The sequence below is a fragment of the Anser cygnoides genome, chromosome 2, assembly GCF_040182565.1.
Source record: "Anser cygnoides isolate HZ-2024a breed goose chromosome 2, Taihu_goose_T2T_genome, whole genome shotgun sequence".
In the NCBI taxonomy this organism is placed as follows: Eukaryota; Metazoa; Chordata; class Aves; order Anseriformes; family Anatidae; genus Anser; species Anser cygnoides.
This window is the reverse complement of record NC_089874.1, coordinates 34380338-34396540: the sequence shown is the minus strand read 5'-3', so window position 1 is coordinate 34396540 and position 16203 is coordinate 34380338. Positions and strand designations below refer to the sequence as shown.

The window sequence follows — 16203 nt, the reverse complement described above, 5'->3', positions numbered from 1 at the left end:
GGCTTATAAAAAAAGATGGAGAGCAACTTTTTGCTCAGTCAGACAATGACAGGACAAGGAGAATGGTTTCAAACTAAAAGAGGGGAGATTTAGATTAGAGGTTAGGAGGAAATTCTTCACTCAGAGGGTGGTGAGGCACTGGAACAGGTTGCCCAGAGAGGCTGTGGATGCCCCATCCCTGGAGGTGTTCCAAGGCCAGGTTGGACGAGGCCCTGAGCAACCTGATCTAGTGGGTGGTGTCCCTGCCCATGGCAGGGGTTGGAACTAGGTATCTTTAAGGTCCCTTTCAACCTGAGCCATTCTATGGTTCTACTTTTAATATACTAGACTAGAATAAAAATACCATAATTTCACTGATAGTTACAAACCCAGTTTAATATTTATTGATATGCATTTTCTTTTTAAACAAAAGAAAAAAAGATGCTGCTGTAACTCATCTGCAACTCAGGACAAACTAAGATAAGCCCAAACTTGTGATCCCTATCCCTGCAGAACTAACTGGAGAGCCAGGCCTGTAGCACTTGCTCTATTAACTACTTCCTCGCTGTTTCCTTCCCCACTGTGAAAGAGACGACAGCACGTTAACTAGGTCTGAGCCACACTACAACCACCCAGTCTAACCAGCACAGCTTGAGAGACTGCTTCCAGGTTTCGCGACCTTCCCTGACCCGGTCTCGCAGCAGCGGTCACCAACCCAGCCCAACCGCCTGTAAGAGCCACAACCAACTGGGACTCTGATGTGTCAGTAGCAAACTGCTGCAGGCCGACACAGAAAAAGTCAAGCTGATGCTGCTTCAAGAGCAGAAACTTTGCATAAAGGTATAAACAGCAACTGCTACTGAGAAGCACTGTTTCCAGCCCTCCCTCTAGTAACCAGGTAAGCACAGGGTTATTCAGCAGGAAATCTGCTCATCATGCTGCAAATCTTCCCTCTCCTCCTCCTCTGGAGGATGGAGGGGTGGTAGAAGCAACCCACCAGCCAAAGGCAACCCATGGGATGCAACTACAGTGAGCTTCTCTAAGTAGTAGGATGCAAAATACAATAATAAAATCCAAGCACGTCTCTGATGAGCTGCTTTCCAAGTGAGAAATAACAATTTCGAGAGATTGCAGATTCACCACGGTTTCTTTCAAGTACACATTTTTATGGGCTTGCCTGTGAGTCTGCAGAGAACGCCTTTCAACTTGTAAAGCATTATCTTGTGGAAAAATTGATTTAATCTTGATCTCCCTTTTGATATAAATTAGCAAAGTATGCAAGCGTTAAGAGAATATAATTAACTTTCTAGTTAACAAAGACCACAGAGGACTGAACATGCCCCAAAGCAAGCATAAGTGGCATTTTCCTCAGAAAGTGATGTCTTCCTTCCAGCAGTTGTTTCGGAGCCACTGCTGTACTGCACTGAAGCATCAGTTGAATCCTTTAATTCAGATACTTTGCAAAACATTTCTGTTGATATTATAAACATCTATAACATACTTGAGATGTCACTAGGAGAATAACATAACCAAGGTCAGTAAGAAGCTTTATAAATTTTCTTTAATTGGAGACTAAAGTGCTCCAAATCTTGGAGCATCAATACACACCAAGTTCTGCTTATCTTTTTTTGTAACTCTGAGTATACAGTAAGGCTACAGGGCATATTAAGTACCAAACCTGCCCAGATGACAATCACAGACTTCACTCAAAAGGAGAAGCAATTAAAAAAGAGTAACCTAAACTTATCCTGTTCATAGTTTTTAGAAGATACATTAATTTTGTATGAACTACGACTGTCAAATTCCACCTCCAAGTACAGTAACAACAACTGAAAGCTCCACCTCATTAAACAGCTGAGGATCTCAAACAAACAAGAAGCTACAGGCTGCTGCTAATCTGGGATGAGACCTAGCAAAGTCAGTGGACCCTGGTACTGACCAAAAACCGCCAGATCACTTTGTTTATGGCAAGGGAAAACGGTTTAGATTGAGCCAAATTATTTTTTATGTATCTGGATTTAGCTAAGCGTTACCGTCTTTTAGATGATACTGTTTTTTGAGAACAGCAAAGTTAAAAACAAAGTAAAAATTAAGTCTGCATTTCTCTTACCAAGACAATTTGAAGCATCAACTTGTTCTTTCAAGAAATCCACACACATTTTTTTCACAGGTTCAATTTGATACTGGTTTGCTGCATCTAGTAAAGACTGGACATTATTGCTGTTAACAGAAATTCTGTGAAACAGAAGATGCAAAGTTAGCACAAATACCTACTTAGCTGCAGCCAAAACACCAACTTAAACCAATTGAAATAATGGCAAAATTATTCCCTTGATATTTCCCCAAGCATCCTTCTCTTCCATGCAGGGAAGATAGCTTCCCTTCATGGTCTTTCCAAATTGCTTTGGTTTGCTGTACTTTACTAAGGAAGGGCAAACAGTCCTGGATTTTAAAGGCTAAGCCTCTAACACAGGCCATCTGGAATACCATGCTAATTACTTTGACTTGTGTGGTTAGCCATTTTTACAAAACAGAAAAGGAACAGAACCTTTTCCTGACAGCCACCTACTCCCAAACAGACATCAGCAAAATTTGTCTAAACTCATTGTGGAGCCTGCTCTGGTTGACCTGTCTGAAGTGCATGAGCAGAACAACTATTTGGGAGTGCCTGAAGAAAAGGTCCAGAGCCCACAGGCAAGCGTTTGTGCACCAGCAGAGGCAACAGTATGGCTGGGGTGCTGACACTGTGTCTCACCACGGATGAAGCACACAAGACTCCTCTCAGAAAACAGAAAAAGCCTTCTTAAGGAGAGTTAATCCCATCAGCACAAAGATGAAGGGCCTGCCATCCATCTGCCATAAGAGCTCCTTGCAAAGTACCGTTCACAATCCTAGCTGTTTGAGCGAGCTTTGTATAAACACTACAGTGCCTGCAGTGCTATTTAAAACCAAGCACGGGGGCAGCCTGAAATAGAAGGGAAATGCTGTTCACACAGTAGTTATCCACCCAGCCCGACCAGAGGTGAAGGTGCAACTCCCACAAATGGTTATCTGTGATAGCTACTATGGCCATAAAGAGAAACCCCTGCTGGTATCAACAGGGGCCTGGATTTCAGAACAATGGGGAATATCATTTGACTCCAACACTGAAGCCAGAAGCATTCTGAATTGCCTTCTGGAGACAATTACCACCCTCTTTAGTCTGTGGGGCTTCCTACTGATTAAATAAAAAGGAAGAGGGGAGGAGAATAGAAGGTCTAGTCACATCAGACTTTAAATGAGTGAAGGATTATAATAGTAATAAAACTGATGAATCATGAAAGCATTATTTTAACATTTTACCATTTACAATTGGCAGGCTTTCTAGCAGAAATGTCATTTTTAAATAACAAAACTACCTTGCAGTATAAGCAAACTCCACAAGCTGTTCAATAATGTCAGGTTCTGCATCCTTTAGCTCCACTTCGAAGGACTTGGATTCAAGCATATTCGCTGCAAATAGATTAAAAGACAAACTACATCAATAAGCCACTCTGGCTATTGTATTTTCCACTGTTTGCAAAACGTAAAGTAATTATACAAAATGGGAACTTGCTAAGACTGCACACAGCTATTCCTGTTTCCCAGGATTATTCATGCAAGTCACGAAAGAAAGGAGGCAGTGTGACAACCAAGGTAACTGGTGTGTGCGTGCATGCTCGCGTTATGTCGATTATGCTGTAACGTGTGTTAAATAGAAAGGGTCAGAAACGCTGCTGACTGCAGCGCAGACTGCCAAGCTAGCATTACCGAGGACAGGAAGCACAGACTACACTACTGAAAGCTATTTCCATATTCACGCTGATAATAGAGCCAGCTCAGAGCTCCCCACACCCAGTCCCAGCATTGCAAGTTCACCCGCAGATGGTTACAAGCCAACCACTGGAAGGCACACTCGTTCTACTGCTACTTACCGTGCTATAAAACACGCATTAAAGTCAATTTAACTTTTGCACGCCTTACCTATGATTTGTAAGATAGGTAGTACATGGCTAAATTTGTAAAGTTAGTGCAAACGCAAGAACGCTTACGTTCCTGGAAGCCTGCTTTGTTAAGTGGCAGTGCCTAACGGTGGGAAGGAACAGGGCAGGCATCCTTTGTGCCACGGGAGTAACGACCCCAAGTTTTCAGGTTAAGGGAGGGAGACCAACTGCAATACAGTGTATGGGCTCCAACTGGGCTTTCATACAAAGTAACACTTGGTTTGATCAAAGGAGAGATAAAGTGAAAACGAGGGGAATGGCGAACAGAGATGAGTGGAACGATACAAACTGAAGCAATCTTCACTTACACTTGTCTTTGAAATCAATCACTTTCATAAAATAAACAGCTTGTCAGCCATGTATCTAACAGCATATGACCATGAAAGCATAAAATCAAACGATTTTGAAGACTTACTAGTGAACATCAAGTTAAAAAAGTGACTTGCTGAAGCGAGCACAACACGGTGAGCTGGGATCTTTCTTTCCTGAACCATAAGAATGACATCACATAGAGTTCTCTAAATCAAAGGAAAAAAGACAAACAGAAAAAAGATAAGCATTTTTGAAATACTTTCAAAAATATTTCTCTAACAGCAGCTTAAGGAAATTCACTGGTGTCCTTAATCTCCATAACTCAAAAGAGTATCATGTAACAAGAATATTTTCTGAAAGGCAACCAAGTCAGACCTTTGGTCAGGACGACCAAAGTCAACCTGAAAAAGAAAAAAAAGCTCAGTTTTCCCCATGAACTTGCACCCTAAAGCTGGTCACTGATAAAATATGAACTCTAAAGCTTTTCCTGTGACATTTACATCAACCTCCTATAACAGTGTCCGCAGCATCTAACGGGGGCTGCATTGACACTGCAGCCTTTTCATCCATCAGGGGCTTTCTTACTTACTCAGCTGTCAGTTTTCATAAAAACCTCAGAGGATCCCAATACCTGAAGAATTCCATCATACAGCCCAGAGCGAAAGCCATGAACAAATTCAAAACATGCAGTTGGGATATGTTAAATAAAGCATATCCCAAAACCACCACTTATATCGGAGAGTCTGAATGATCACACCTGATCAGCAACTTTCAGACAAAACATACTTGTATTTCTCATTGTTTGCTAATTGTATATAAACAGCGCATGACAGTTCACATAGGGGAGAAACTATGAGGAGAAAGTGACAGAATTAAAAGTTGTCAGGAGAGAAGAGTAAGGGGCTGGGGTAAAAATATGTTATTTGAATAGATTTTAAAATGGTATCCTTTCTAAGAACACACTGACTGAAATAAAGGCACACCATACTTCAGTTAATTGTAATATTTTTGTATTAAGAAAAAATGGTTTTAGGAAGCTAGCTCAGCACTTCCAGCTACTATCTTGAGACTACTTTGGGTAACACCTACCTACAGCCATCCCAATACTAACCCCAGAAAGCAGCGTTTCTACTGTAGGAAGGAAATATTTGATTAGAACAGCATTAGAATTTTCTCCACACAGACAGTGTTACTTAGGGCTCAGCTTCGGCTGATAATCCATATGTAGCCTTGTTAAAAAAGTATATTTTTTAGCTTCTTAGAGGACAACCATCAGAAAGTGTTCACAGGACAAAATATAAATGATATATTTTAAAATACTCTAATTACAAGTATAGATGTTTTAATTACAAGTATAGATTTGAAGGGGTATATGACAGCCAACTTTCTTTGTGCACCCACGGCACCATTTATGACTGAATCAATAAAAAAAGACCATGTGAGAAAAGTTTCAAAGGAAATCTTTTAAAGCTGGAATTCCCAGAACATCTGGTTCAAAATAAGCGTTGCACATTAGCACTGTAAGATACCATAAAATTCCGTGGGCAAGCTGTGCTAAGGCTTGTAATGCTGCTTGACCTACGTGCTGTGTTTGTAAGGTATGTTTAGCGTCCGCATGTTTACTGCCTCAGCTCAGTATTTGAAGCATCTCAGATATCCTAAAGCCTCTCTGGGCGTGGGAAGAAATATTTGTCAACCAGAACAGATCATCGCTTTCCTTTCTTCTTCCTCTGTGACGCTCCTGGGTGCAACTGGTCTATTTCAAACAGTGTACAGAAATTCCCAGGAAGAACTTCGTTCCAAAGGACCCACTTGCATCACTCCATAGCTCCAAGGATGCAACGCATGACCAGCATTTCGGCAACCAGAGGACACACCCAGGCGTCAGCTGGCACTGCCAAGCTTTGTGAGCTCGGCGACACCTTGCAAACCCGTCCCAACTTCCTTCTCAATAGCTTCCCCCTTGGCACATTTCCACTCAGCTACAAAGTGGCAACAGAGGATTTATGCGTGTGCTGTCAAATAGTAAAATCCACAGTAAAAATCCACAAAGATATAGGTAATCTCATTTTGGAGATGAGCAACAACTCCTCCATGCACTGAACGTACTTACTCCCAGCATCCCACCAGAACTAAGTACACATGCGTCCATAGTTTGCTCTGAAATCCCATAAACGCAGCAGCTGCCTCTAAATCCCAGCTCACGCAAAAAGCAGTCTCTCAAGAATTAGCCGTACCTTTCCCCAGACCATTTTCCTACATCATTAAACCAATGCAGTTTAATTGGTGGTGTTCTGCATGCAGGTTGCCATATCCACCACAGGAAAGTTTTCACTCACAGCATACTGAGGTTTTATAAGTACAGCACAATCCTCAAATCAAAGCACGTAGAAGAGCTTCCTGTAGGTCCTACTGAACTGCAGCACAATGAACCAGCTGATCCAGTACGTTTTCCTCAGGCTGCTCCTCCCACAAACAACCAGAACAAGCAAGAGTATCATGAGCTACGCGCAAGTGTCTAGAGTGGCAGACAGACATGCAAAGCTACCACCTGAGGTCTGATTTGAAGTTTTTGGGAAACTCTGGCAAAATAAAAGAAGTCAAAATCCAGGGTTGCAGCCCCGCTGGCACACCAAATTTCAAGACACCCCGAAGTGTCACAGCAGCACTTCAGCTTCATCCTCTCACACTGGGGGCTCTATTCCCTCTACCCAAGTACAAAGAGCCACGGCACCTGGCATCCCCTTGCCAACAAGGACAGCAGTACGAGACAGACAGTGCCCAGCTGAATTACTGGGCCCAGCCACACCCTGGAATATGTTTTACCTGATTCAAAATAGAAACAAACCTACAAGAAGTAGGTCATAGGCTCTGAGCGTCAACGTAAGTCTTAGTGCTCCATGACCTGAAGTCACCACAAACCTTTCATTGAAGCCAACTCAGTTTTTCATACACAAGGGTTTAGCTACACGAAAAGCTTTACGCACACAAGCGTAACTGACAGTGTTATTAATAAAAGATGCACGGGTCGGGTGATGGACAAAAGCAGAATCTGATATCGCTTCCTAGGCCAGGCCCAGACAGATGGGCACGTTACTAAAAGCTGGCCTGAGCCTTTCACCAGGCTGACCTGGGAGGCGAGCAGCTGAGCCCCATGGCCAGCTCTAGCCTGGCTCCAGGTCGCTTTTAACTAACGCCAGGGCCAAGGCGGTTCCCCTGAGGAGCAGAAAGTTCTCTTCACGTTTCGGGAGCCGCGCAGATCCCGTGCCCACTCTCGCACCACAAGTTTGGGGCTCTCAAGAAGAGAAAAACGACCAGCACTCCCCCCAGCCTGGGCAGCACGAGCAGATTTGGGGGTTTTCACGGGTGTTTAATGGATTTCGACCACCGCAGCCCTGTGTGTGTGTGCGTGCGCGTTACCTGCTTGCGCATGCAGTTCATGACGCCCATGAAGCCCGCCAGCAGCTTGGCCTCCTCGCGGGCCGCCAGCTTCTTCTCCGTCTTCTTCTTGCCGCCCTTCTCCGCCCCGGCGGCGGCCATGGCCCCTCACCGCCGGCACCGGGGGCCCGCCACCCGTCGCGGGCCGCATGCGGCGCCGCGGGGACCCCTCGGAGGCCGCCCCGCAGCCGGGAGCGGACACACGGACGGGCGGACACACGGACGGACGGACGGGCGGACACACGGACGGACAGGCGGACGGGCGGAGAGATGCCGGGCTGGGGGAGGCGGCCTTGGAGCTGAGGGAGCGAGGCGGGGCTGCGCAGGCGCGGGCGCCATTTGCCGGTGCGCTGCCCCCGCCGGGGGTAAACAAAGAGCGGGGGGGGGGGGAGCGCGGGGAGGGGACGTGGGGGCTGTGGGGTTGGGGTTTGGGAGCTTTCGGTGCATAAAGAGGGCTACAGGGAAGCTGGGGAGGGACCATTTGTCACGGGGCGTAGGGATAGGACAAGGGGTAATGGGTTTAAACTAAAAGAGGGGAGGATTAGGTTAGATATTAGGGAGAAATTATTTGCTCTGGGGGTGGTGAGGCACTGGAGCAGGTTGCCCAGAGGAGCTGCGGGTGCCCCATCCCTGGATGTAGGATCATAGAATGGCTTGGGTTGGAAGGGTCCTCAGAGATCACCCAGTTCCAACCCCCCTGCTGTAGGCAGGAACGCCACCTCGCGCAACGATCAGGTTGCCCAGGGTCTCATCCAGCCTGGTCTTGAACACCTCCAGGGAACCCCTCTCGCCCAAGAGACCAGGTCAAGGCTTGTTTTTAGAGGTTTAGGCTCAATTCTTCACCTGAGGGGTTTTGAAGCTGTGTTGTTCTAGGGACTGGTGGTAGTTGTGTGCATCTGTGAGCAGTGAGTGAATGGTTTCAGCCAACGCATGGAGACCACACCAGCTCTCGCTTTGAAGTTCCTCAGGCTCAGCCTTGCTCTGACAAGGTGGCAGCAAGGCTCAGGCCTGTGTGGGCTGTGGAGGGAGTTGTATTTATCATTGAATCACAGAATCATTAAGGCTGGAAAAGACCTCCAAGATCATCTGGTCCAACCGTCACCCTACCACCAATGTCACCCACTCAACCATGTCCCTAAGCACCACGTCCAGCCTTTCCTTAAACACCCCCAGGGACGGTGACACTCCACCACCTCCCTGGGCAACCCGTCCCAATGTCTTACTACTCTTCCTGAGAAGAAACGTCTCCTAATTTCTAACCTAAACCTCCTTTATTTCATTGAAATAAGTGCACTGACACACTTGGCTTTACAAATTTTACTATATGAGAGAGAAATTCACAGACAAAGGGCGCGTCTGGGAGTGGTGAGGTCTGGCTGCTCCAGCAGTGGTAGTGATCCGGGAGCAGAGCGTGATATCAAGGCACGTGGGAGCAGCCTCATCACCATGAGCAGCCTGGATGCTGTATTAGAGAGAAAATTCTACATTTAGTTTAAATTTAAAGGGTCTTAAGAATAAGTGTCCTAGCTGAGGTGAAATTCTATATTATTTTTTGATGAAAACCAGCTAGTGTTTATGTATGGGTATACTTGTGTGTATATATGCACTGCTGTGTGTAAATACACAAAGCCGCAAAGGAAGAACATGTCAAGATGAGAAAAAAAATATGTTCAGGTCCTAGATTTCTAAGACACCAGAATCTTGGAGGGATGGCAGAAAATCGTGTAATCTCAGGGACAAAATCTCGTACTCAGAATTTTGAGATGGGAATTGGAAAAAGTAGAAGTCAGCTCCTCGTGAAATCTGAGAAATTAAATTCAAATCATTTAAATGAAATGGGCAGTTTGTAACATAATTTGGGAATTTAATACAAATGAAAGCATCATAATGTGTTGTGTCTCATCTAAACACATTGTTATTCTCAAAGCACTTTACAAACATTAATAGTTTAATGATGTCTAATCTTCTGATTCACGAACTGAGGTTAAAATTAAAAATTGAAAGGGATTATACTCTTCTCTGAAGTGCATTTTATTTGTAAGTTTGACAGGGAAATAACTGTTCTGGCACAAAGTATCATATCTATTGCGGTTTTGAAAGTATATCAAATTGTATTTTGAGGGATGAACTAATGCTGCTAACTGGGTTAGTGCAGCACAGCTGAATACTCTGAAACGTTTTTGTGAGCATTGTTTGCTTAATCCAATAATTTCTAATCCACGCTGTGGTAGAAATGTTTCCATTGCGAAGCTGAAGTAGTAACTGTATCATGCTGAAATTTAGAAGATTAGAAGGGCCTGGTTCTGCAGTATGGACTCAGAAGGACACTGAGTACTGGTCGTGTTCAGCTCTTTGCTAGACTGAGACCCAAACTCAGGATATTTTCAGTAGGATGCTCTTCTGCTGCTTTGGCATTGGGGTCAGATTAATTTCCCTTTTGTCATGCTAGCATTAATAATTTCTTATATACTGTCTATAAATGGTGATTGTCCACTTTTGCCTTGTTTTCTTTCCAATTCACAAAGCAAGACTAGAAGTAAAGAAGACAAAGGCTGGAGTAAAAGACTAGAAGTTCTGAATCTGAATGTATGTGACGACACCTTATTTCACCTTGATTTGGACTGGTGATGGCAACTACTGCCATGATATTGATAGAGCTGTCATTCCAGCTTTTTGTCTTGTTGTCTTGAGCCTGGGTCTACTCACCCTTCTCCCCTTGCTACTCCTCTGTTCAGATAAAGAAACGCTACTTTCACCCTCCCCTTCCTCTATGAGCAGAGCCTCTGCCTCTTGTGGGCAAAGTGGGTTATGTTGGGGAAGATGGGGAAAATGAGGAGAGTTGAGGGTCTTAGGAGGAAAGTGAGGGGGAAGAAGGGGGTTGTGTTGGATATGGGGAATGTCTCATGCCAACTTGCAGTGCAGATTTCACCACGAAATGGTGGATCCCAAGGGAGCTCTCATCCCACTGAGATCAGGATGCTGGGAGAGAAGTCCCTCCTTCCTGTGCCAGGCCACCTCCCTTCAAAAGCATGGCAATCCTCTCCGAAAGCTTTGATGTTACAGTGATGCCTAGCGGTATTGTGGTTCTATTTTTGGCAGCACTGTAGTGAAAGATTCAAATGCCTTTGGTTGGCTTTTGTGGCAGGTCGAGTGTCTTCTGCTTATGCAGCGTGAATGACGGATGGACCTGAGGGGTGCTGCTGTGCGAAGAGCCAACAGTCCTGATGAAGCAGTGGAGTCAAATAGAAAGCCGTGGCTCTAGGGAATGGCAACAGGCTTTGTTAAGTGTATACAGACTGGAGCAGAGCTGGCACTTCTGGCAAGAGAGAAAGATCGCCCAGATGAGGCTTTAATTATATATTTACCAGACACTGCTTTTAAAGACAGTTCTTCTCTTGAATTTGTGATCAAATCATATTCCGTTGGTTAGAGAAATACAAGCCAACACGTCACATCGGAGAACAAAAAGATCAATGACAAGCACTCAAGTCAGATGCTACTGGATGAGTGGGAATATGACATCAAAGGTGAAAACAGACACTTAACTGGGGATGGTTTTAAGCCAGGGATTATCAGCAGGTTTGCCTCTGCAACATACCACATGTGGGTCTCAGGTATATTATCTAGCAAAATGGCAAAAAGCTTTCTAAATTGTAATGTTTCTGATTCTTTTTATGTTAACCCATCCCAGATATTTAACAAAACAAAACAAAACAAAACAAACCTCCATTTTTTTTTATTTTTTCCCAGACCAGTTCTTTTTTGCAGTACAGCTGCATATGAAAACCTTAACTGTGTTATGGCAGAAGGGGGACCAGGACAAGTCGCAGCACTGACACTCACAGGGGGCATAAACTTCAAGGATGAGGTGGGTTTATCACCACATTAGCTGGGACACCTTACTGCATGCATTAAGGAGATCAAATAACGTTTGCTTCCTTGCTCTCTCAGGAGCAGTGGGACAGCTGAAATCAGCATTCTGGTTTTGACTGGTACATTTTTAACTCTCACTGGTCTTCTTCGGAGCATGCTCTTACTGGGTGCCAGCAGCCTCTTCTGTGCAAGGACATCTTGTGCCACCTTTTGTGAGCCCTTCTGAGCTGTGCCAGAGCATGGGGGGAATTCTGTCTGAAGGATTTTCTCAGGTCTGAACTATTTCCAGGATACTCCTTCCTAATCAGTTTATTAGAGGTCCTTCTGGTTTCTTGGCTTGGAGAGCTGTTTTACTGTCTTGAATTAAGGCTTTCTCAGTGCTGGTTTCAATTTTTCCTTTCCCTCCCCCCCGTCATGCTTTAGACTCATGCCTTCAGTTTAATGGAGGGCAGACTTACACTTCTGTGAACTGTGGCTTACAACAGCCCCTGCTATTGCAAATTTTCTGGTAGATGCCTGGTGCATTAGAGCTTTAAAGGCAGAGGAAAGAGAGGTTAAAATGTGCTTGTTCTTTATTTGCTTGTACATGACGTAAGAAAGTTAGTTTCTTTGCCTTTTTGCATTAAATATTAAGGTCCCCCTTGGTTATCTCGAGAAGCCCAGACCACAAAGTAATTCACAAGCAAAGCCTCAGCTGACGAAGTGACTCTTTGCAGACCACGTAACTGCTGAAGTTTAGCTGCGTGTTACCCCAAGCAGGAAGTGAAAGTGGCACTCCCGTGTCAGGGAGCAGGCAGAGTGGGGCCGCCCTGGGAGAAGGGGGGAGCTGAGGTGACCCCAGCATGGCTGGTCACTGTCCTCCTGGGACGGGGTCTGCTCTCTCTGTGTTGGCTACAATTCAAGCCTTTGTGCCTCCAATTTTAGGGTCCCAATGGTAGAGAGTAATTTTAGTACCCAAAACTCGATGCAAGCAGGTAGCCATCTTGATGCAGCAGATACCCCCTGCCCTCTCTGGGTGGATTTCATGCTATTTAATTGCACTGTCGTTGTAACACAACGCATCCGGATCTCAGTGGTGAGGTTTGGGACAGGATGGGTCAGTGACCGAGTGCAGCGTTGTCCTGGCAGCCCAGGTTGGTACGTGCCTTGTGGCAGGCGGCGGTCCTTCCTCACTGTCAGCACTTCCACCTTGGCTCATTGCGGAATGATTTATCGCCAGGGCCAGCCACAGGAGGCCTTTGTGACAAATGCTTGTAAATACTCTGAAAATAATCTGCTTTTGGGAACAGATAAAATAAGCAAAACAAGAAGGAAAGCAGAGGACTCCAGATCCCTGTCTGGCTGACCCCAGCCGGTGGGTGAGATGAGGTTAATTCTGCCACAGGATGCATTGCGCAAAGCCCTTTAGTCATTAACATCTGCTCTACACTGAACGCATCTCTTCTTTTTTGTTAATGTTCGGCACTAATTCCAGACCTCTAGTTTAGCTTTTCCACTCTGGAGAACGGTAAATATTTAGGCTGCCTACAATACTTTTATTCCAATTCACTTCTCTGCCCTTTCCTCGAGGAAAAAAAAATATTTGTATGTGTCTCCAAGCCAGATCAGTAACTGTTCTGGTGTGGGTTGTAATAACATGTCAGCAGAGCAGCAGAACATGGCAAGCGTGTGTCAGCACACCAGTGTTTGGGTTGGTTTTGCTGTCCTGGTGCCCTGCAAGGCTGTCCCGTGGGAGCTGGCCAGGGGCTGGGACAGCAGATCCTGCACGTCCTGCTGTGCTCCTGGATCCTGCACGTCCTGCTGTGCTGCTGGTCCTGCACGTCCTGCTGTGCTGCTGGATCCCGCACGTCCTGCTGTGCTCCTGAATCCTGCACGTCCTGCTGTGCTGCTGGATCCTGCACGTCCCGCTGTGCTCCTGGATCCTGCACGTCCTGCTGTGCTGCTGGTCCTGCACGTCCTGCTGTGCTCCTGGATCCTGCACGTCCTGCTGTGCTGCTGGTCCTGCACGTCCTGCTGTGCTCCTGGATCCTGCACGTCCTGCTGCTCTGCTGGTCCTGCACGTCCTGCTGTGCTCCTGGATCCTGCACGTCCTGCTGCTCTGCTGGTCCTGCATGTCCTGCTGTGCTGCTGGATCCTGCACGCCCTGCTGTGCTGCTGGATCCTGCACGTGCTGCTGGTCCTGCACGTCCTGCTGTGCTGCTGGTCCTGCATGTCCTGCTGTGCTCCTGGATCCTGCACGTCCCGCTGTGCTGCTGGTCCTGCAGATGCCCTGGATTTCCTTGCCCATGAGTCAGAAGAGCAAGCAGCCCTGGTGAGGGAGATTTTGCAGCAAGGTCATAGTAACCGTAGGATAAAAAAAAATGAAGTTCGCAGGGGAACGAGGTGTGAAAAAAGAAGTAGCTTTTTTGATTTCCATACTTAAGGTTAGTGGGCATGAACTTGATGAGGACTGAAACCTGCATTCAGGTTAGGGACTTTTAAATCCCATAACCTTAAAGTGACAACATGCTATAGTGTAGCACCTGTCTCTCTCCAGCACCTTCTGCCCTTCGGCATGTTCTAGCAACCAGAGCCCCCAAATGCTGTCTTCTCCTCCTCAGATCTAGTCTTCTCCTGGGAGAAGCCCAGGAGGAAAAGGATAAGCTGCACCTCGATATCTCCTGTTGAGGGTGGCCCTCAGTGTTAACAGATCCACTCCACAAGTTGGCAGTGTCTGAACTTGTTAAAGCTCACAGTAGGTTAGCCTCAGAGCTTGAAACAAGATCAGGGAGTAGTAGAACTGTTTGTGCAAAGTCCAACTCAATGAGTAATGCTGCCTTCTTGTGTTGCGGACGGTGTCAGTCTCTCCATAATTAAGGTTTCAGCAGCTCAGAGATGTATTTTCAGCCAAATAATAAATATTATCTGCTCTTCTAGTAAAAATCTGTATTCAAACTCCTTGAAAGTGAATGTTTTCAACATGAATTTGAAAGGTTTGCTTTTTTTTTTTTTTTTTTTTTGAAATAGGAATATACAAGACAATGCAGGGACAATGAAGCCAGGGAGAGATTCCATGTGAATTACCATCGTCTCTGTGAGCTTTACCCTCAGCTGAACTGAGGAACAGAAAAGGAGCACAGATCTAACAGTTGAACATAGCTGCCATCACAGCTACCAAGGAATGCTCCCAAATGTTGGATCTCATAAACAGAAAAAGTTGCTATGAGTAGTTCCAACTGACAGCTTTTTACTGATTTCGCAAAATGAACAAGAGATATTCCTGAATCTCTTCTACCTGAATAAGCCAATAAATAAATTGCTGCTTCTTTGAATACACACACACACACACATAAAGACAGGCTTGCCAACACATGGGAAAAACCCTTACGGAGGCACAATTTTAACATGGGTTTTGTTTTGTGGTTTTTTTTTTTTTTTTTTTTTGTAGCAGCAACTAGGAAATAGCAGAACTGCCTTCCTGGTGATGCTGGATTCTCTCATCATTTAGAGGAACTCGCAGCCTCTACGCCCCACTGGTCCACATGATTGCAGTTCTATATATACATTTTTAAACAAATCACATTTTTCCATTCCAAATGCTGCCTGTAATGGGATGCCTTCAAGAAAACAATGCATGAGTCATCCTCAAGAGACGTGCGGTTGAGGCACCTCCTTTGGAACAAAGTCATGTACATTCATCTGAAATATCCAGTTATAAACATTATGATGTTACTTATGTAATTGCCCGATGGCCTTAGAAGCAATCTGTTTTTTATTGTTGTTGTTGTTGTTTGATTTTTTATGACAATAAGAATTACTGTTGGCTTGTTGATGTTAAAAGTTAGAATAACATCACACGAAGATTAAAATGCCATCTCAGTTATAGCTTGTTCTGGGTTATGTTAAGAAAAAGAAGCATGAGCCAGTGATCATTTAAAACTCGTAAAACTTTTATTCCTTGTTAAACACTTCTTGTTTGAATGTCTGGATGTAAAAGATACTTTCTGAGGGTTGATTCTAGTGGGAACTTCAAGGTGGATGGAGAGCTCACTAGGGATTTTGGTAAGATAGTAGCACTCACAAACTTCTGTGGATTGTTCTGTTCTATGTCCCTTTCTGTATTATGAAAATATTATTATAGAATAAATTTTCACAAATTTCCATTCACACATGGACTTCATGCGGGCTGTGGTTCTCAACCCCTTGGCACTGGTTCCTAGTTTTCCCACTCCGAGAGGTAATGCAAGGAGAGAAAGGTTTGAGAAGGGGAAAGTGTATGTCAGAGCTTGCTTGTTGCAGGTGTGATGGAGGCTCTCACAAATTATAAATAAGTGGTACGGTTTATTTTGGGAGGAGTAACATCATTTTGCATGGCCTGCTGCATGAAATTCAGGGAATATGGAACCTATACGCCCAGCCAGCAGGCCCTTTGTGTGGCTGCAGTGTTCTCCTGTTGCTGCTGTTCCACCCTACCTAGGAGAATTGGTCCTATTGCTCTCTTCATCGCTGGGACAGCATGCATGTGCCATGCATAAACACTAAGCCCAGCTTCACCCACTCCCAAGAGAATTCGCATGAGCTCTGGTGAGTAATGAAGGCT

The 16203-nt window shown here is 45.1% G+C and overlaps 1 protein-coding gene and 1 long non-coding RNA gene across 4 annotated transcripts in view; one reads left to right on the top strand and one right to left on the bottom strand.

Annotated features, from left to right (window-relative positions):
* Positions 1 to 8010, bottom strand: part of KLHL7 (kelch like family member 7) — a 23538-nt gene extending 15528 nt beyond the window's left edge. Inside the window, exons 1-4 of one of the 2 annotated variants that reach the window (XM_066991823.1) lie at positions 7734 to 8010; positions 4417 to 4519; positions 3378 to 3471; positions 2090 to 2214 (exon numbers count right to left, since the gene is read on the bottom strand). In XM_066991823.1, coding sequence (XP_066847924.1) covers positions 2090 to 2214; positions 3378 to 3471; positions 4417 to 4519; positions 7734 to 7853 — 442 coding nt within the window. In that variant the 5' untranslated portion in view covers positions 7854 to 8010. Of the gene's footprint in view, positions 1 to 2089; positions 2215 to 3377; positions 3495 to 4416; positions 4520 to 7733 lie in introns of those variants that run through there. The other variant, XM_066991824.1, reaches the window with a different exon arrangement.
* On the top strand, positions 7975 to 16203 carry LOC125183517 (uncharacterized). Of its 2 annotated transcripts, XR_010829181.1 has the most exons (4): positions 7975 to 8096; positions 10897 to 11365; positions 11502 to 13935; positions 14631 to 16203. It is a non-coding gene; the product is annotated as an uncharacterized lncRNA (long non-coding RNA). The 2 variants fall into 2 exon arrangements; XR_010829180.1 differs by having other exon boundaries at positions 10897 to 13935.